This window comes from Zingiber officinale, chromosome 6B, assembly GCF_018446385.1.
Source record: "Zingiber officinale cultivar Zhangliang chromosome 6B, Zo_v1.1, whole genome shotgun sequence".
NCBI classification, from domain to species: Eukaryota; Viridiplantae; Streptophyta; class Magnoliopsida; order Zingiberales; family Zingiberaceae; genus Zingiber; species Zingiber officinale.
Genome location: NC_055996.1, coordinates 83,429,203 through 83,451,780, shown reverse-complemented (window position 1 = coordinate 83,451,780; position 22,578 = coordinate 83,429,203). Strand labels below are relative to the sequence as shown.

General features: G+C 39.4%; 1 protein-coding gene across 1 annotated transcript; it reads right to left on the bottom strand.

The window, feature by feature from the left end:
- Window positions 1-5,375: 5,375 nt before the first annotated feature.
- On the bottom strand, window positions 5,376-21,836 carry LOC121992895. Its single transcript, XM_042547517.1, has 5 exons — window positions 21,491-21,836; window positions 18,541-18,618; window positions 18,379-18,463; window positions 6,470-6,558; window positions 5,376-5,834 (listed from the first exon to the last, which is right to left on the bottom strand). Exons 1-5 carry the CDS (start codon window positions 21,776-21,778, stop codon window positions 5,694-5,696), a joined length of 681 nt encoding a protein of 226 aa, XP_042403451.1. The 5' UTR covers window positions 21,779-21,836; the 3' UTR covers window positions 5,376-5,693.
- Window positions 21,837-22,578: the final 742 nt, after the last annotated feature.

Sequence of the window (22,578 nt, the reverse complement as noted above, 5' to 3'; positions counted from 1 at the left end):
GACCCACAATGAGAATTAGTGTATCACTGGATCGGTCAGCAGACCGATCTAGATACCCATAGTATCACTGGATCGGTCAGCAGACCGATCCAATTTCCCAGCCTTAAATCCTAAAGCCTTCCTGATCTAGAGAACGAGCTACCGAGCCCTCTCTGACCTAGTCCGGAGAACGAGCTACCGAGCCCTCTCCGACTTCCACGTCTGGTCCAGAGAATGAGCTACCGAGCCCTCTCTGACCTAGTCCAGAGAACGAGCTGCCGAGCCCTCTCCAACTTCGTCCGGTCTAGAGAACGAGCTACCGAGCCCTCTCTGACCTAGTCCGGAGAACGAGCTACCGAGCCCTCTCCGACTCCATCCAGTTCAGAGAACGAGCTACCGAGCCCTCTCTGACCTAGTCCGGAGAACGAGCTTCCGAGCCCTCTCCGACTCCATCCAGTCCAGAGAACGAGCTACCGAGCCCTCTCCGACTTCCACGTCCGGTCCAGAGAACGAGCTACCGAGCCCTCTCTGACCTAGTCCGGAGAACGAGCTACCGAGCCCTCTCTGACCTAGTCCGGAGAACGAGCTATCGAGCCCTCTCCGACTCCATCCAGTCTAGAGAACGAGCTACTGAGCCCTCTCCGACCTCCCATGCCAAGCTTCCATACTTGGACTTTTCCCCGTGCCCAGCTCCCTGCTTGACTTTTCCCAAATCAGGTCAACTCAAGTCGGGTCAACCAGGTCAACCTTGACCAAAGGTTGCCCCCATAATCCCCCAAGTTCCTATTCTTGTCAAACATCAAAATATACCTCGAGTCAGGTCAACTCGAGTCGGGTCACCCAGGTCAACCTTGACCTAAGGTTGCACCAACAATATCTTCCTAGACATGCATAGACTAAGCTTCCTTAACGTACTATCATCCAAAACTTCACCAGTACCATTTTTCAAGTTATACTTAAACCCTTTTTATTCTAGTCCTAATTACCCTGCCGGGTAAGTTGGTTTTGGGTACCCTACCGGGTAAGTTGGTTTCGGTTACCCTCCCGGGTAAATTATTTTTGGAGGTGCCAGCTATTCTAGAGCCTCCCCCTAAATTGTTGATTTTTTCCTTTTTAAGATTTATTGTATAATTAGGGTTGGTTTTAGTTAAGTTTTATGTTTAATTTGTAATTTAAATTTAAGTTTTTAGTTTTGAATTAATTAAATTGGTCAAATTATCTTTCTTTAAAAGAGTATATTTAATATTTAAATTTTCTTTCAATTCCAATTTTATTGGGTTAATTGAATTATCTTTCTTTAATAGCTTATTTTCAAAGTTTAAGTTTTTATTTATTTTTGAATTTGAGTTAACTAAATTGTTTGAATGATATTTCTTTAAAGATTTATCTTTTAGCTTTTTATTGATTGTTAATTTTGAATTTTCTAGATTGTTTTTGTTTAATATGTTATCTTTAACATTTAATTTTAAATTCCGTTTTGATTTTATCTTTATATTTTCTTTGCCTTTTAAATTGAAATGATTAATTGAATTTATTAGATTAGTTTTATCTTTAAAAGTTAATTTTTTTGTTAATTATATTATCTTGATTTTGGATAGCATTTTCTAGACTGATTTTATCTTGATTATTAAATACTTTATTAAGGTAATTATTGATTTTATCCATTTTCTCATTTTTAACTTCTAAATTTGAATTTATTTTAATGTTTGACGTATTTATGTCTAGATGATCACTTAATTTTAAATTTTCTAAATTTATTAAATTATTTGAATTGATTTGGTCATTGTTCTGTTTGACCAAGTCAAGGTTGATGCCAAATTGATCAGAGTCTTGATTGACTTGATCAGAATCTAGATTATTTTGTGATTTTGAATTTAAATTATTTAGATCTAGATTATCATGCATCATACTTAGAATAATTTCATACTTATCTGAATCATCATGTTGATTATTTAAATTACTGTTAGTAGGGGTATTTTGGTAAACATTATTAACCTTGAGCGCAACCCCTAATTTAGTAGGCTTTTCGATTGGATCTGACCCGAGTTCGGATTCGATTTTTACTTAATCCTCGAGCTCCATCGGCTCCTCGTGAAATTTGATCAACTGGGTCCAAAGCTCATGTGCATCTTTGTACTTTTCTAAAAAAAGGTAGATCCGCTACCTTAGCGGCCCTCCTAATGTCGGCCCCACGGATATGGAGGGAGGTTCATGCAGGTACACAGGCCATAGGCGTATGGTGGGGTAAACCCCAGGTCGTCAGTTCCTGAGAATCGACCCTGGCCATTACGCAAGAGATATCATGCGCCCACCGTCTGCGCTACGCCCTGGGGGCATCTTTGTACTTTTCTAGTCTACATAAAACATTGTTAGATAAAACATTACAAATAATTTTACTTACATTTGTGTTTAGTTATGAGTTTTGAGAAGGTTTTCTCAATATCAGCCAATAATCAAAGTTTAGACTTCCTAAGAAACATTCCATTCTTCGCCTCCAGTAGTTGAAATCTTGATCGTACAGTGGTGGTTCGTTGGGGTTTCATCCTTCTTAAAGAGGCATTGGTCTTGCACACATGGAAATAGAGAAAAAGTCCAAAGACTTGGTCTTGGATTAGTAGTGTTGGAAAAAAAAAATAATTTTTCACTATAATATTTTTTTTAAAAAAATAAAATATTATTAAAATATTAATAAAAAATATTACCTCAAATTTTTGAAAGTGTAATATTTTGTCGATACTAAATAGTGGTGAAAATATGACGATGTATTTTTCAAAACCAATTTTGGAGGGAAAAAACGAAAGGATGTGTTAAGAACGAACGATATCTAATTTTTCTTTAAAAAGACTTCCCTTTGTCTGATTGGTGGTTGCACCAAATCAGAGCGGTACCTGCTCTGATACCACTTGTTGGATCGTAGACGTTCGATAGAGGGGGCGGTGAATATCGATTACGAAATTTTTTTCAAAAAGAGTTAAACGCAGCGGAAAAATTAAGACAATGCAATGCTAACACAAGAACCAATTTTACTTGGTTCGGAGCATTTGATGACTCCTACTCCAAGGCCCGCACACAAGGGTGCTTTCGTTGGGAAATTCACTAGCAATTCGAAGAATGTTACAATTAAGAATTACAGGAATATTTAAAAAAAATTAATACCGACAAATTGAAAAGAAGTAAACTGAAGACAGGCTTTGTCGGAGTAGCCTCAAGGCGTCGCAGGAGCACAGTAGAGCAAAGAGTTCTGAGTTGTTCTTGAAGCTCCACCCCTGCCCCTTCTTTTATATGAAGCTCAGGGCGCCCCGGATCCCTTCCGGGCGCCCTGGTGGGGCGTGGCATGTTCAACCAGTGAGCTCCATATGGCGACGACGCGTTTGGATGAAAGTTGCCTCCCAGGCGCCTGGATCCCCTCCGGGCGCCCGGACCTCCTTTCTCCAGAAGACTTCTTCTCCTACAAGACAAGGTTAGTCTGAGGCAAATATATAATTTATAACCTGTAAAACAGAGTGTTAGTTCAGTTTATAGTTTGACAAAAATGGTATGACTTAGATTCCGTCTTTCCGAGACCGGAATCTAGTCACGATCTCGACTTAGATATCCGAAATGGATTTAAGCCGGATCGACGCCTAATGTTCCCTTCCCGGGAACGCGTCCTCACAGTCACTCCCTTCCAGTGACTTACCTTTACTCACCTGCCAGACGTCCGATCAGCTCTTCGACCCGTCTGAACTTCTCGCCAGCTATCCGGTCAGCCCGTCGACTTAGCTGGACTTCGTGCCAAGCGTCCGGTCAGCCCGTCGACCCGCCTGGACTTCTCGCCAGCTATCCGGTCAGCCCATCAACTTAGATGGACTTCGTGCCAAGCGTCTGGTTAGCTCATCGACCCGCTTGGACTTCGTGCCAGACATCCGGTCAGCCCTTCGACTTGTCTGGACTTAGCCTGTACACTCGATCAGAGTGTTAGATACCGATAAACCTAACTTAACCTAATTTGTCATTCATCAAAACCTGAGTTAGACCGTTAGTGCTAACCGCACCAACAGCTTCTTATCACCACACCAAGCCCTAGGCGGCTACTTTTAGTAGGTTTTTTCCGGAGCAAAAGGTGATATCGCTCACTTCAAGCGGCGCCGGCCCCACGATAAGATATAGGCAAGTAAATCAGGGGAGGTGAATTTTGTCCTAGCGTAGCGGAACAAGGAGATCAGGCATCCAACAAGGTATTTTGCATTCGTTGCAAATTGATCTTAAGATTTATTGGAACAAATACTCATTTAGATACCAACTGCGCCAGCGGACAATTTTCTTGAATCATAAGGCAAAACTCTTGCTAACTTATTATTGCATCATCATACTTGGCTTTGTCTAATGGGTATCACTTTCTTCCAACTGTCCACGGCTAGTCTAATCATTAGATGGATTTATTTGATATTGGTACTAATTAGAGATATATTGGTTCCATGTTCTGTTATTTATCATTTCTAACCCATTCTTTAGCATAACTTATGTCCTTTCTGTAAAAACTATTATTTGGTAGTCAAATATTGAAATCAACTCAGTAATAATGAAGAAAATAAGGCATAGAATGTAGTAATCGTAGTGCAAATTTTGTCATTCCAATATATATTGAAATGCACTATTTATTTTTCTTTTGTTGTTGTCCAGAGGTGCAGCATATGACCCTAGTTTGACCCCTCCATGGATGAACCAAGGGATGGATGGTGCTAGCTCATCAAGTTCAGTAACATCAGTAGCATTTGGTGGGATTCAGATGAAGATGAGGCAGCTTGCATCTGTAAGTGAAAAGTTTTACCATGGTTCTCTACATGGTTCCGCTTGGAATCAGTGGCATTCTCTTACCATGGTTCCTACTTTCCCTCCATCTTCCTCCCTAAGGCTGAACAGAAATGCAGCTAAGGATGAACACAAATGCAGCTGGTTTACGAATCAGGAATATCTCATCCCCTGTTAACAGTAGCATGTCGGAGTTACTCGCTATGGTAGATAGAGTGCACGAGGTGTTGCCACATGTTCCCGACAAACTAATTGTGCAGGTACGTACAGTGTCCTTTTTATGGATCCAAATATTTTCAGTGTTGCTGTATCCAGTTCCTAGTCAAACTGGATGTTCTTTAAAATAAAATATTCTATTTTCAGGATTTACTGAGAACCAACAACATCAACAACACTGTGAATAATCTTCTTGTACAATGAGAACCCAAGCGAACTTGCAGTGTAAATATATAGTAACTATCAAGCTATGTATTAAAGATGGCAGATATAGGTAATCAAAAGTGCTATCGACATGAACTTTGCTATAATAATTTCTTTATTTTGCTTCCCTCTTTATAGCTTGAAGTTAATAACTCATAACGTGCGAATGCAACGAACACCATAAATTGTGTTAATCCTTCAGGCAAATTTAACCCCCAATCCTCTTGTTTAATTGTTATTACAAATGATTTAAAAGGACATTGTATCAGAATAAATGTTACCCCAACAAAAGACATGAAAAGATTTGGACCCAAAAAAAGACATGAAAAGACTCTTCCTTCGCTAGAAACAAGTACTGAAAAATATGCCATTTGGTGAAGAGCATGAAATAAACTAGTGGCAATAAAAGAAGCAGCGATCTCCATTGCAAATCGAGCAGAAAATAGTTGGATTTGCCATGGTGGTGGTTTTCCACAACAACTATCGGATTCTTTTAGAGAGCATCAAGAACAACAATTGACGATGAAGGGCTTCACGGCGTTGATGAATTGAGAGGTCCTGATCCCAAGCTTGAGATCGACTTCTCCACCTCCTAACCAGAAGAAATTTGGTTTCAACTTTGTAATTGCTTCGTCGAGTATTACCTGAAGTATAAAGCTCATCATGAATCTCAACTAAAAGGACTCCATTGAATTCATCACACAAAAAAAGAAACAAACATGTACCAGAAGAACTACGATTTCAAATCAAAGTTGCAAGCTGGTGAATGAACACCGGCGACATCTCATCTGAAATTATGATGCTTAAGCAAGAAAACTGCTGACAACTACTAGAACATTTCTAGAGTACACATCTTATATTTTCCTATGGTATGTGAATGCAATAGAACCCTAGTTTTGCCAATATGCATATTAGTTTTAAAAATAAAAAGGACAAAAGCTGCAGGAAAATACAGGATGACTTTTCATGCTTTCTTCCCTACCTTCTTGCATGTGCCATCCAAGAAAGGTAAATGTTACCTTGAATAAGATGACATGAGTTTATAGCACGATATTTCACCCAAATTTTAGATTTTTCAGTTGAACTCAGAATGCCTATCCTAATAGTGTATGGCAATCAAAAATTGAAACTGCAAAAGAAAAGGCCAGAGAAGGACCTATAGAACTATTATTTCATTAAGACATGCTTATAAATAACAACAATAGTTACCACCTCGTACAGTTAACTGTTAGCTCACAAACAAATACAGAACAAGAAAGCATAGAAGAATATAAATTACCGGGATGTCTGTTTCCATGCCAATGCATGTTACTGCATTATGAGCAAAGCCAGTAAGTTTCAGTGATTCCTCTTCTGGTGCTAGCCTCACTAAACAAGGAATAGCCAAAAAGAACTTTGTCATCTGGGCAGCCTCATAAACAAGTATGACATTTAACTCTGCACTTTAGGATAGTTTGCTAAACCATACGAACTAGCTACAAATAAAAAAGAATCAGCTTTTGTGTAATGCTATAAGCACTTTGCTAAAACTGAGCAACTTACAAGGTTAATTGTTAGAACATGATTACAATTTCCTTTCTAAGTTAACATAAAGATGCAATCACAAAACCTTTCTTTCATTATAAGCATCATTGAATGAATGGGAAAAGAAAGACGTAGAAAAAAGTGCTTCCTTCAAAATATCATTAACTTGTTACGCCATAAATGAATTGTTCAATTCTCAGAGTGCATACGTAAACAAGATATTTAATTACTAGTGCTACTCATTAGTTATATTTACACTAACAAGGATGTGTTGGTGTAGCGGAGACCTGCAAGAGGGGGGTGAATTGCTGAAAACAAAAAAACAAAAACTACCCTCCTCGGATTTCAACTCAGAATTAAATCAGCAATAAAAAATAACAGCAACTAAATTAATGAAACAGAAAAAGAAATAGGAACAGAAAAGACTCAGGGATTTAACCTGGTTACAACCAAGGAGGTTGTTAATCCAGGACAGTAGAAAAGAGCGCAGTAAGAAAAATCTCCTTCTCTGAAGGCGGAGAAGCCTTTTACACTTTTGAAGCTCACTAGTTGCTTAGGAATTGCTTACAGATTGATTGCTTAAGTTGTTGTTGAATTCCTAGCTCCAGGGGCCTTTATATAGGCCCTGGAAATCTTATCCCGAGAGTCCAAGGAGCCTCCAACAGGGTTTAAGGCACCTCCAACTCAATCTGCGGATAAAACTTTATCCGCAGCGCAAACGGTCAAACTGGCCTGCTCAAGGCGCCTTAAATCCATTCAAGGCGCCTTCAATGTGTTTAAGGCGCCTTCAAGGTTCCTGCTACAGTAATTTCTGCTACAGTAACTTCCAACCTCTTTTGATTCCTTTTCTTCTTCACTTTGTCTTCCGAAGCTCCGTTTGTTTGGGTGATTTCGGCCAACCGAAATAGGGCTCACCCGAATCTAATTTCCGGCCTTCTCCTCGAGCAGCCTTCCGTCCCAGCTTCACGTTCCTCGAACGCCGCGCACGCTCTTCACGCCCACCAGAGTACTCTTCCGCAACTCTCTCGTCCTTCGGACGCACCGAGCCCGTCGGCTCCCTTCCCGTGCCATCCTTCTCGCTAGCTGCGTCTTCCGCTCGACTTCCTGTGTTCCTAAGCTCCTGCACACTCAGACACAGGGATCAAATACAGCAGGACCTAACCAACTTGGTTGATCACATCAAAACTACCACGGGGTCCAACAGGATGCAGCAGTTTATCAGTGCCCAAAGCTTGGACATTTAATCCAATGAACTTGATAAACTATTATAAAATGTTTATCAATATAACATAATTTCATCAAGAAATTTATTCTACATAGAAATATTGTATAGGCAAATGAATGCTGGGCCAACAAATTTCTAAAAGAAAATATATATATATTTCTTTTAGATAGTCCAACCAACATTACCTGAAAGTGATATGAACTTGGTTAAAGTTAAAATAAGAAATCTTGTAATCTACTAAATATCAAAACCTGAAGGATTAAAATGAAGCGATAGAGAGGCGGGTGAATATTGCTCGTTAAATTTTTTTTCTTTTATCGAAACAAACAAATCAAAGTCAAGCAGCGGAAAAAGAAAGAGTAATAAGAATGACTCAGATGGTTACTTGGTTCGGAGTCTATGTCAACTCCTACTCTAAGACCCGCGATCCTTGATCACACCGTTAGGCAATCCACTATGATTCTTCTTTCTGAAATCTTCGGAAAGAAGCAATGCGTACAAGTGCAAGTAGAAGGTAGTAACGAACTACTATCTTCTTTCAAATTAAATACAAGAATAGTGATGAAGATCGTCGGCACTTCATTGGAGCAGTGGCTTGCTTGAAGATCAGTAGCATAGAAGCACGAACGAGAGCTTTTAGCACAAAGTGAATTAGAATTCGATTAACTGCCTTGAACCTCAAGCTCCCCTTTTATAAGCATTATTCGATCGACCGAAAAGTCGTTCGGTCGACTGATCCTTTTAGTCGACTAATCACCCAATCGGTCGACCGAACACGAGCCCTTCTTTCTTCGCCGAGATCCAATCTTCGCTGTATTAAGTGCATTAATTGATCGGTCGACCGATCACCTTGTTCGGTAGATCGAACACTTTCCCTATTCGCCAAGATTTGAAATTAACTCGTCATTAATGCTTTTATTGTTCGGTCAACCGATCCCTGGGTTCGGTTGACCGATCAGCCTGGCTTCCATTTTTGCTCTGGCTCGATTTGATAACTATGTCAACCTAGTTTGGTCAACCGATCCATGGGTTCGATCAACCGATCAGGCTGGTTCCTGCAAAATAGTGTTAAACAAAATATCCCTGCAAAACAAAGTTACAACAGTAATATAAGATGCATGAGTAGTAAATGACAATAGAACTGTCTTAATCTCAATTTGGAAACCTTCCCAATTTCTTCAATTGGATCAGCGACCTAGGGTTTGTTCCTTTCTAGAACACGACCCCACTATCGCTCCTCTCCAGTTGCTTACCTCAACCTACCTGTCAAACATTGGTCCTCCAGACTTATTTGGACTTTGCCACTTAGCATCGGATCAGCTCGCCAAGACTTCCTCTCGATCTTCGGTCTTCCAAACCTATCGAGCTTCCCTACCAAATATCGGGTCCTCTCGACCCATTTGGACTTCCTGCTTGGCTTCCACGATCTGCTAAGACTTTCATGGTCAAGTAAACATCCTGTACACTTAGTTAACTTGTTAGATACAACAAGACTTAACTTCAACCTTTGACAACATCAAAACTCAGGTTTGATTCTGGTGCACCCTGCACCAGCAATCTCCCCCGTTTTTATATTTGGCAACCAAAGTTCACAGTTAAGTTTATAACATATGCAAAGATAAGTAAACAAGCATTTTAACTTAACTCTTCCCCTGAGCTTATTAACTCCCCTAAATTCACTCTCTCTCCCCCTTTAACATACATCAAAAATAGGAGTAATACAAACACCAAATTTGAAGCAATCCAAGATATATGTTTTGGAGGTAAAAATTACTTAAAAAATATGAAAAGATATCTAAGCATATTATTTGAAAATTTCAAAGCAAATATGCCAAAAAGACTTAGTTAAAAAATTTTTTTACAAGATTTCTAATGAATAAATTTTGAAAAGTAGATTTTTGAAAATATTTTTAAATGCATGATTAATAGAATTGATGAAAATATTTAAAAAATTAAGAGTTTTGAAAATAAGAATATAAGTATTTAGAAAATAATATTTTGTAAACAATACATGATATAATATTGAAAAAGTAGAACTTAAAAATGTTTTGTAAAAAGAAATTTTAAATCATAAGTTCGAAGACAAATTTTAAAAAATATAAGTGGAAAAATTGAAGTTCAAAGTAAGAGAAATTTTGAAAATGATAATTAAAAGAATTTTTTTTAAAACATTTTGTATATATATATAAAAAATTAGTGTAAGTACAAATATTTGAAGATTTGAAATTTCTTAGTCTTGAAAAAATTCAAAAAATGATATTTATACTCCCCCTCAAATATATATTTCCTATACGTCCAAGCATGGTTTAAAAACTAAAAAAAAATGTCCTTATGATGAAATGTCCAACCTTCATACTTAGCTGTCTACCACAAGATAGCAGTTGTTCACTCAAGTTGGTCAATTTGAGCTTTTAGTTCAAACTAGTTTGCTACTAGTCAGATTATTCAAATTGATTAATATATTTTGTTTAAAACCCAGATTTATAGCGATGCACTAACATAAGCATCTAAAATCTTAGGCTAAGTCCTAAGCATCTCACACCGTTCTATGTTTCAAAATACATAAGTAAGATATCCTAGTGTGCTTGTGAGATGTTGGTTGCTAAAAAATATAGTAGCATGCAATTCTACGGTAACTCCTAAGCTACTCCATAAAAATACTTTGAAAGCTATTTTGAAAACAAATTTTTGAAAGGGGAATTTTGAAAACAAGTTTTGAAAAACTAATAATTTTGAAGGAATTTATAAAATCTATTCTATAAGAGACGTGTAGAAATCAAAATGGCAGATTAAAAGTCATAAATATCAAAAAAGCAACCATAGTCATAATGTCTACATAGTTAAATGCATAAGATCAAGCATCAGATGGAGGAGATGGAGGATCGTGAGTAGCACGAAAGTAATCAAACATCTTAGTTTGTTGCGCCTTCAACATATCTACTCGTTTAGTTATATCTAGATGGAACTCTACTAGCTGACCCTGAAACATAGTCTGAAGGGAGTCGAAACGACCAAAGATGTCGTCACAAAGCTGACTGAATGGATCACTGGACTGTGGAGGAGATGTAGATGATGTCCCTTGGGCTGCATCAAAATATGGAGTCTGGAAAAAGTCAATGGCTAACATCGGAACAAAGGGTTCCTCAACAACAATAGGAACATCATCAATATCAGTCTCTTCCTCAGCAGGCTGAGCGAAACACGGATGAGTACGCTTGTAAACTAGACCCTGCGAACTATAGCTTTAATCCCAACCAAGGACATTTGACGGAGGCCAACTAAGTCAAAATTAGACAGCTCTATCAATTCCCCACGCCCAACCTCTACCCCTAAAGAAGCTATGAAAGTGGTAAGGATGTGACAATGAACCATATATACTTTAAAGGAAGTACTATAGCCAGAGTAGTAGATGATGGACTTAAAGACCCAATAACCAAAATCTAAATCCAGCTTCTTCTTAAGTGCATACATCAGAAAAAGGTTGACTAGACGTAGGACTGCCTAATCCCTCGAAGAAAGAGGATGAATGCAAGAGACGACCATTTTTTTAGAGTGCATTGTCGTTCGGACTAAGTGAAACTGATATCAAGAGTAAATGGAACAGGTAAAGAGTCAGGATAAGATGGATATGGAAAATTTTGATTAGGGGACTAGAGGAGCTAGCCTCTTTTTGGGCAATTTTACGAAGTTTTTCGCTACAATAAAAATAGAAGATATAAATATCGCTCATTAAAAACTTTTTCTTTTATCGAAACAAACAAATCAAAGTACAATAGCAAAAAAATAAAGAGTAATAAGAATGACTCAGATGGTTACTTGATTTGAAGCCTATGTCGACTCCTACTCCAAGACCCCCGATCCTTGATCGCACCGTTAGGCAATCCACTATAATTCTTCTTTCCGAAATCTTTGGAGAGAAGCAATGCGTACAAGTGCAAGTAGAAGGTAGTAACAAACTACTATCTTCTTTCAAATTAAATACAATACAAGCTTGAATAAAATATATCGACAAGAATAGTGATGAAGATCGTCGGCACTTCGTTGGAGCAGTGGCTTGCTTGAAGATCAGTAGCAGAGAAGCACGAACGAGAGCTTTTAGCACATAGTGAATAAAAATTAGATTAACTGCTCAGACCTCAAGCTCCTCTTTTATAAGCCTTGTTCGATAATCCTTTTGGTCGACCGATCACCCAATCGGTTGTTTCTGAACACGCGTCCTTCCTTCTTCGTCGAGATCCGATCTTCACTACATTAAGTGCATTAATTGGTCGGTCGACCGATCACCTTGTTAGGTCGGCCAAACAAAGTACTTTCTCTATTCGCCGAGATTTGAAATTAACTCACTATTAATGCTTTTATTGTTCGGTTGGCCAATCACTGAGTTCGGTTGACCGATCAGCTTGGCTTCCATTTTTGCTTTGGATCGATCTGATAACTGCTTTGTGTCAACCTTGTTTGGTCGACCGATTCATGGGTTCAGTCGACCGATCAGGCTGGTTCCTACAAACAGTGGTAAACAAAATATTCCTACAAAACAAAGTTATAATAGTAATATAAGATGCATGAATAATAAATGACAGTAAAACTGTCTTGATCTCAACTTGAAAACCTTCCTGATTTTTTCAATTGGATCAGCGACCTAGGGTTTGTTCCTTTCCTGAACACGACCTCACTGTCGCTCCTCTCCAATTGCTTACCTCAACCTACCTGCCAAGCATTGATCCTGCAAACATGTTTGGACTTTGCCGCATAGCATCGGATTGGCTCACCAGTACTTCCTATCGATCTTTGGTCTCCAAACCTATCGAGCTTCCCTGTCAAGTAACGGGTCCTCTCGACCAACTTGGGCTTCCTGCCTGGCTTCCACAATCTGTTAAGAGTCAGGGTTGAGCATTCGGTTAATTCGGTCCATAAATTAACCGAATTAACCGAAAACCGATTTAGTGTTGGCTAACCGAATCAAATCAAAGTTTTACTAAAACTAAATTAACCGAATTAGTTGTTTCAGTTAACAACGAATTAACTAAATTTGTTTAAAATAACAATAAAAAGAATTTATACAAAATTAATATCAAATTAACCGAATTAACCGAATGCTCACCCCTAGCTAAGACTTTCACAGTCGAGTAAACATCCTGCACACTTAGTTAACACTTAGTTAACTTGTTAGATCACAACAAGACTTAACTTGAACTTTTGACAACATCAAAATTCAGGTTTGATTCTGGTGCACCCTGCACCAACATAAATTACCATTAAGTCCAAGATGTTGCAAATAAACAATGCATTAGAATGAGAAAGAAGCAAGTTTAAACAGAGAGGTTGTCATAGTCGTGTCCATCTGCTACTTCATACACACGTCCAACATATCAACAGTTTGCATAATTTTTTCTCTAGCTTAGGCAGATATGCATCATGACCCTTGATTATTATTTATCATCAGAAAAGGTCAGAAAGAACATACTCTGTCTATTTTGGCCTCACAAGAAAAATTTCTCACCTTGGCTTTATTTACTTGAATGTGTATCTTACATTATCCTTAATTTAACACGTCATGCAGGGATTCTGGAGAATTGCCCAACTTTAGCTGAGACCAATAAAATTAAGTCCCCAAATTCCACGCAGTTCCATACTGTTTATATGCATCATGAAATTACTTAGCTGCAAAAATCTTTTCTCTATCCGATCAAGCTTTGATGAGAAACGATTTGGAATAACAATGAGAAATTCACATTGCAAGACCTACTCAAGGGGAACTTTCCTCGTCCTTAACAATATTGACATGTATATGGTGAAACTAAAGTCAAAAACGACAAATATTTGAACCTCGACAAGTTTTCATGTATACCCTATCAGAATTCAAGGAAAATAATAGTCAAGTGCACGCAGTGACCATGGAGGGCACGTTGAGTAACGTTAAGATGCAGTTATTCTGGTAGGTCCAGATAGGCCGGCTAGAGTAGATGAATAATCTTGTAATATAAATTAAAACTCTCTCTTGCTATGGAATTTAGCAAGGACACACACATTAATTGAACAAAAAAGATAATTAACATAAACAAAAAGTATAAGTAAGAAGAGACTCCGAATTTGCAACCAGGGAAGATCTCCTTTGAAGAAGACGGAGTAACCTCTACAATCGTTGAAAGCATAGACTTAAAAATAGAAAAGGAATTCGAGTACAGAGTGTGTTGTATTTAACTTCCAGCACAGGGCTCTATTTATAGCCCACGGATCGAAGCTAGCCGTTGGATGACATGGCACCTCCCGGGTGCCTGGAGTTGGTCGACTTGATCTACGCTACAACGGCTTCTTTCCAACGGATCTTCACTTCTTGGGCGCTTGAACCCGAACCGAGCGTCTGGAGTCGGCTGACGTGGACTCCGTGCTGATCCTCTTCACGGCAACCGCTCATTGTCGTGGCGGAATAGTCCAGCCTCCTAGACCCAGTCCGGGCACCTAGAGTCCGAGCGCCTGGATTTGGTCCAGATCCGAGCGCCCGGGCACGGTCAACTCAGAGTTGACCATTTTCTCATCCAGTCGTTTGGGTGATACTGCCGCCATCAAGAGTTGAGAGTTCACCCGAACTTAACTCTGACCTTTTCCTCGAGCAGACTTCCTCCCCGACTTCTTGTCCCTCGAAAGCGCCACGCACGTCCTTCTTATCCATCGGTGTACTCTTCCGCAGCTCCTCTTCCCTCGGATGCACTGAGTCCATCGACTTACTTCCCGTGTCATCCTTCTCGCTCGTTGCATCTTCCATTCAACTTCTTATGTTCCTAAGTCCTTGCACACTTAGACACAAGGAATTAAAACTGCAAAACCTAACTTAACTAGGTTGACCACATCAAAACTACACCGGAGACTTACAATCTCCCTCTTTTTGATGTGCATCAAACCGAATTAAGTTAGGATAATCAAACAATAAAACAATTTATTTGTTTTAAAACAAATATATTAATAATTTAGTACAAGAAATAATTTTGCAATAAGTACCAGCAAAATATATCAAATTTTGCAATCTCCCCTATAACTTAATCTCTCTAATTTCTCCCCGTTCGACCACATAAAAAAAACATTAGGAAAAATATGAAAAAGAAAAATATTTAAAAAATTGGCTAAGGGTTGTAAAAAGAATATACAAGAATATACATTTTTACCGAAATTATTTTTCAAGGAAAATAATTTTTAACAATTAATCCCCAATTTTACTAAAAATAATTTAAATTTTATTTTAAATTTTTGAAAATTTTTGCAAATATTATTCAGAAACATTCGGATTAGAATAAAAATTTTAAATGAAAATACTATTTTCTTTATTATCAAAATAAATATTTTAAGACAGAAATATATATTTTCCAAAATTTATGATAAAAAATCTATTTTGATATTGAATAAAATGTTTATTCAAAAAAAATTAAGCTCTTCAAAAATAAATCTTTGAGAATTTTTTATTTTAAAAATCTAATTTTCGTTAATAAATTCATAAAAATAATATAACCCTCAAAAAATTTTGAAAATTAGGAGAAAATACTTTTGTCTATCATAGAAAAATTAAAACCTAATTAAATTCGAACCTAAAATGTTAATAAATCAAAACAATTCAAATTTCTAGCTTACTTTATATAAAAGTTTAACATGTCAAGATGGATTTTGGAACCCAGAATAAATTCCAAGCTGCTGGATTTATTAAATATTTTTAAGGAATATAATTTTTAGCAACTTTTAGAATTTGACCCCTATGGTTTCTTAAATACCAATTAAGCCATTTATAATTTCTAAAATTTGAATATTAACAAGATTTTAACATACAGAATTCTCTTCTAATAATTCTATTTTATCTTTTAACTTTGCATTTTCAATTTTGAGATTATCAAAATGTTCTAAAGGGCATGCATTTGCTAAGTTACTTTTCAAATCAATGTTATCCTTTTTTAATTCTATATACTTAGATCTGAGTTTGTACAAAGATCTAGATAATTATTTAATACCTTCATATAATTGGTCGAGAGTAGAAGACGTACCTCACTTACCGTGTCAGACTCGTAGTTTAATGCTCCCCCTTCATCGATGCTCATCTCAAACATGCACTCGTTGTTTTTTTTTTCTTAGTGACTTGCCATTAGTGCAAGTACGGCGTATGCCTCCACCTTAGACTCTAATGACGATTCATCCCACGTACCTTTTAGATTCTTGTGCTTCGATCGTCTTAGCCCTTTGTCTTTTTCCTTTTCTTTGCTCTTTAGTTTTGGACAGTTGTCTTTGATGTGTCCCTCCTCATAACAGTTGTAGCATCATACTTTTCTTTTGTTCCACAGAAGCTTCTTAGCCTGTGACTTATCAAAATTGCTAGATTTAAAAACTTTTTAAATTTCCTTACCATGTACGCTTCTTTGTTTTCGTCGAGTGATAATTCTGAATCCAGCTTGATCTTCTTGGCTTTAAGTGCTAGATTCTGATTTGGCTCATTTTCCTTTCTTAGTCTGCACATCGAGTTTCGTATAATTCTAAGGTGGAAAATAAACTTTCTAAGGTACTTACGTCAAGATCCTTAGAGATGTAGTATGAGTCTACTAACGATGTCCAGTCTGGGGTCCTCGGGAAGGCATTAAGTACATATCTTAACGAGTCTCGATTTGTTACCATTTCTCCGAAATTGGTGACTCCAATGATCAACTCTTTCATCTTGGCATGTAGCTGAGCAACCGTTTCTCTCTTTTCAAGCCAGAGGTTGTTGAGTTGGTTTCTGAGAATATCTCTCTTGGCCAGTTTTGCTTCACTGGTACCTTCATGCAGCTCTAGGAATTTCTCCCAGAGGACTTTGGCGAAGTCGTAGGCTCTGATCCGATTGACTTTTTGAGATGGTAGCACGCTCAAGAGGTGGAACTCGGCCTTACTGTTTGCCATGAACAGTCTGCTATTTTTTATTTCACTGGTGTTCTTCCTTGTCTTCTCCATTCTCATCCTCGGGTACTGCAAAACCATATTTAATAGAAAGTAAAATATCGAAATTGGTTTTAAAGAATACCTTCATTTTGCGCTTCCAAAGCACGAACTCCGCCTCGAACTTTGGCAAGTAGATGTTAGATCCGGCCATCATCTTCTTGCTTTAGTTGGCGGTTAATCCTTCTAGAACGATCTGGTTTTGATACCAACTGTAGGTCCAGATAGATTGGCTAGAGGGGGTGAATAGCCTTGTAATATAAATTAAAACTTTCTCTTGCTATGGAATTTAACAAGGACACACATTAATTAAACAAAAAAGATAATTAACATAAACAAAAAGTGAAGTAAGAAGAGACTCCGAATTTACTTGGTTTGCAACCGGAGAGGTTAATAATCCAAAACGATGAACACTCCATAAAAGATCTCCGTTGAAGAAGACGGAGCAGCCTCTTACAATCATTGAAAGTGCAGACTTAAAAACAGAAAAGGAACTCGAGTACAGAGTGTGTCGTACTTAACATCGAGCACCAAGGCGCCTAGACTTAGTTGACTCGATCCACTCTGCAACGGCTTCTTTCCAACAGATCTTTGCTTCCCTAGCGTCTGGATCTGATCCGAGCGCCTAGAGTCAGTTGACGTGGACTCTATGCTGATCCTCTTCACGACAACAGCTCACTGTCGTAGCGGAACAGTCGGGGCACCTGGACCGAGCGCCTGGAGTTCGGGTGCCTGGATTTGGTCCGGGTGAGTGGACACGATCAACTCAGAGTTGACTATTTTCTCATCCGGTTGTTTGGGTGATACTCCGACCGTCCAGAGTTGAGCTCGCCGGAACCCAACTCCGACCTTCTCCTCAAGAAGACTTACTTCCCAGCTTCTCGTCCCTCAAAAGTGTCGCACACGTCCTTCTCATCCACCGGTGTACTCTTTCACATCTCCTCGTCATTCGGATGCATTGAATCCGTCGACACACTTCCCATGTCATCCTTCTTACTCGCTGTGTGTTCCTAAGCCCTGTTTACTTAGACACAAGGGATCAAAACCGCAAAGTCTAACTTAACTCGGTTGGCCACATCAAAACTACCCCAGATACTTACAATTCTAGTCGCAAAATGAACCAGAATATGCAATTTCTAAGATTTTCAATTTTCTAATACAAATACTCTCAGTGGTAGCCTGCAAAATATATTGTCATCATTTTCTAGCAAAATTTCTCATGTTTCATTCCATGCTAAGCATTATGAGCAATTTACCAATATTTTGCTGCTTACGGACAAAATTTCAAAATTCTTGTAGCTTCATATCTAGTACAAGAAAAGAAAGGTAGCTTCATCTATCATTTTGCACCATAACTAATACAAAGATAGGAACTGCACAGGATTTAATTACTATGGTGGTACAATTAATCAGGAAAACAGTGAGAGTCACTTGATCATGTGCATCTAATCAGCCAATACATCAAGCAGGTCTTATATAAGTAAATTAAAACTCACTGTTGAACTTCTTCTTTGGAACCTTATTCTCATTGAGATTGTAAAGAAAATTCTTTATATTTTCAGCATTAAGTCGAGCAGCGTACTGCAACCAAGTTAGTAATCTATTTAAAACAGAGTAGTAAAAGAAAATGTCACCATATTGATGAAATGTAAAATTACCTGAATTACAACAACATAGTATTTTGAATTGTTGGGATTGCTGCAGTCAGTAATATTAGCAGGAGCTTGGGTATTCACCTAAAGAACAATTGAATATTCTCATGTTATTACTTAAGCATCCCAACACACGGAAGCTAGTAAAAGGCCATATTTTAGCAATGAACAGCTAAAATGTGATTGAGTATCCAAAATTTAACTATAGTGTTATGTTGGAACATAACATTTTAGGTTCTTCAGTCACAAAGGATAGATAGAGAAGGCACTAATAAGAGGATAACTTTAATATTGGCTTTAACTCATGGAAGACTCTTTGCTGAAAAAGAATTTTTAATGAGGCATATATCTGCTGATGAATATTGAAAAATTGTGATCTTAAAAATGCTCCTTAGATACTTTCTAGAAGCCTGAATTTAAATGCTACTTCAACTTAATTCACTCTCTAGCCAAACACTATTAGCTCAAACATTTTTTTTTTTAGTAGTGTTCATAGGGTCAACAAATTGGTCTATTCAACTAACCAGTTAGTGAAGGTCACACACTCTATCTAGGAAGAATGTCAGGACTGGCATCTATGTAACCATCAAAAAGGCTGGTAGTAGCTCGAGGATAGGTTTGATATGATCAACCAAGTTCAGTAAGGTCCTGTTGTGTTTGATCCTTATGTTTAAGTGTGCAGGAGCTTAGGAACACAAGAAGTCAAACGGCAGACGTGGCTAGCGAAAAGGATGGCACGGGAAGGGAGTCGACGGGCTCGATGCATCCGAAGGATGAGATGCTGCAGAAGAGTACACCAACGGACAAGAAGGACGTGTGCGGCGTTCGAGGGACGAGAAGCCGGGAAGGAAGTTTGCTCGAGGAGAAGGTCAGAGTTAAGTTCGAGTGAGCTCAATTCCGGTTAGCCGGAGAATCACCTACGCGAAAAACTACACGAAGAGATCAGCTTTGAGCTGAGTTGCCTAGTGGAAGGAGCTTTCCATGGCTAGAAGGCGTCTTCAATGAACAGTATGAAGACGCCTTCCAACCTTTAAAGGTGCATTCGCTAGCCGTTAGCCGAGGATAAAGTTTTATCCTCGACGGATAAAACTGTATCTAATGGAAAGCGCTTTGGACCTCATTGGAGGCGCCTTGGACCTCATTGGAGGGGCCTTCAAGCTGCGGATAACTTGTTCCAGGGGCTATAAAAAGACCCCTAAACCTAGGAAATAATCAAAAACTCTTGTATTCATTTCCTAACAACTTTCTGAGCGTTCAACAAGTGTAAGAGGCTTCTCCGCCTTCAACGAAGAAGACTTTTTAGTATTTTTATTTGCCTTGGATTAACAACCACATAGGCTGTAACCAAGTAGTTATTTTTCCTCTTCTTTTTAGTTGTTAATTTAATTTAGTATAATTGTGCTACTAATTAGAGTTGAAAGATCGAGAAAGGTCTATTTTATTTTGCAGGCAATTCACCCCCCTCTTGTCGGTCCTGTTGCACCAACAATTGGTATCAGAGCTAGAACAGAAGGACTAACCACCGACAGAAGCACCGAGACAATGGCCAGACCGAGCATCTATCCGCCAAAGTTCGAGGGAGAATTGGCGTTTTGGAAAAAAACGCATGGAGGTATTCTTTAAAACTCACTTTGAAGTTTTATTAATAATTAAATATGGTTTTGAAGCTCCAAAAGATCAAAAAGATGAACAAAAAGAAGAGTACCTTTGGATAAAGAAAGAGCAAGCGAACTTTGTGGCTAATGAACGAGCCGAATTCTACCTACTAACTGTACTATCACCTCAAGAAATCAGTAGGATCAGCACCTACGAATCAACAAAGGAACTTTAGGAAAAGTTCCTAGAGCTATACAAAGGAATGTCTGAAGCAAAGCTCACTAGACGGAATCTTCTCTAGAACCAACTAACGAACCTCCAGCTAAAAGAAGGAGAATCCGTAGAGCAATTGCACGCCAAACTGAAGGGGTTGATCACCATACTCACGAATCTCAGAGAAAAGGTAACAAACCAAGATTCCCTAAGGTACGCATTAAATGTTTTACCAAGGACACCCGAATGGTTCTCAATTATCGACTCCTATTATATTTCTAAAGATCTAGAGGTAAGGACATTAGAAAGTTTATTTTCTACTTTAGAACTTCACGAATCTAGATGTGTAGAATCAAAGGAGCCCAGACAGAACATCGCCCTGAAGGCAAGAACGGACGATCCAGACTCCGAAGCATCAATCGATGAAGATGAAGCAGCCTTAATGGTAAGAAAATTTAGCAAATTTATTAAATCTAACAAATTTAATAAAGCGCAGGCTCCGCTGTACCAACAAAGGCTTCCTTGCAACTTTCCAAAATTGTCCTTCACTCATGGTTGCCTCTATAGGTGCATGAAACACTAATTCTTGCCCCCGCCCCTCGAGCAGGGTTGAATTGGCTACTGCTAGGCAAAACTTGCTATAATGGAGAGGGGTCGATTCTTGGCAAAGCCGAACAAACAACCCTCCCTGCAGTGGCCAACTACAACTTCTTAATTTACCTCCTCACATATCGTCGTGAGACCGAACGTGTGGGGCCGCTGGGTGGCAGATTCCACCTTTTTTACTACAACGAAACACTAATTCTTCCTAAAATCATTACATAAACACAAAGTGAAAATTCATCGTTACGTTCTATGTGTAAGAGACTTTGTTGGGAAATTTATTTAATTTATGAAGATCTAGGTAAAAATGGTAACGCCGGCCAATCAATTACCCACAATACGTCAAAACACAGGTTTGCTCGCACAAAGGCAATGCATCGCCAACTCAAGATGATACACAAGAATCAGTACAGTGAGGTATAAAATGTGCAATCAGTTGCATTACATAAGACTAAGTCAACTAGAGGAATAGACGGAGACGCAGTGTGACCGGTCAAGATCTTTATGATGAAATGCCTAAACAAAGACAGAGGAGAAAGCATACCAACACAATGCTCTTGCAGAGGTGCTCGACCGAGGCAGCTTCGAGGATGTCCCTCCTAGCCTCGAGGGGCCTGTCGTAGTAATCGGCAGGGACGCGCGTGAAGACAAAGTCGTCTACGCCTAGGGTCCTCAATATGGCCGAAAGGGTCGCCACCGTGGTCCCTCCGCCGTCGCCGGCGACGCGATCGACAGAGATGGAGAGGGACTGGGTCTGAAGAGAGAGCTCGAGCGCGGTTATGCGCTGGAGTAGGCGAGTTTGCAACGCCTCGAGCTCTCTCATCGCTTCCATGGCCGCCGCCTCCCTTCCGTCCAAAGACTGAACCAATTTAATATTTTACAATTCGCATAAACAAAATAACAAATTATAATTATCCCACGAAATTCAAGCATTTTTTTAACTAAATTTAATAAATCAATTAATTATATCATGAACTAGTCAGTGTTAATCGTGACCATTCGTTTCATCCTCAAAAAGCCGCGGCCTTCCGATCATCTACTGAGCTCCAACAATGTTTTGAGCCGGAACCGCCTCTCCGACCATAGCAATCGGAACCCCAACCATGAAGATGCCGTTGAGGTCGAGACAGAGGCCGGGCATGGAACGCTCCTACGTTTTTTCTGCACAAGAACCTGGCGGAGATCGAGTCGCGACTGCGCGAGCTCTCCTCCGTCTTGCTGGCGGCGGCAGCGACGAACCCCGGCGCACCCTCCTTCTCCCGCCAGCAACACCAGGCAGCGAAGGTCGTCGACTTCCTCAAGGCGCTGCTCGCCGCCGCCGGCCAAGCACATCCTGCACTTGGTCCAGAGGCTGAGCACCGTGGAGCACGCGCTGCGCGACTGGGAGGACGACCTCGACGTTGATGATGGCGTGCCGGAGGCCGAGGATTCCGTTCCACGTGAGAATGAGAAAGCAGAAGATTTGGCGAGCGAATGGAACTGTCCACTGGGCGAAGATCATGAAACAGGGCATGGCCGGGGTTTCAGATGTCGTCGGTTCGTTGGCGGGGCGCAGCGGTGGTGGTCGCATCTACTGCGGGGCCGCCGCCGCCGCCGCCGCGGCGGCGGCACTCGGAGTACCGGCAACAAAAT

Coding starts and splice junctions, on each gene's coding strand:
- LOC121992895 (XM_042547517.1), bottom strand. CDS start 21,778: ATGGAAGCGATGAGAGAGCTCGAGGCGTTGCAAACTCGCCTACTCCAG. Junction 18,619..21,490: donor TCTGCAAGAGCATTGTGTTG/GTATGCTTTCTC, acceptor ATTGTTCTTTAG/GTGAATACCCAAGCTCCTGC. Junction 6,559..18,378: donor TCCAAAGAAGAAGTTCAACA/GTGAGTTTTAAT, acceptor TTCCTTGTTTAG/TGAGGCTAGCACCAGAAGAG.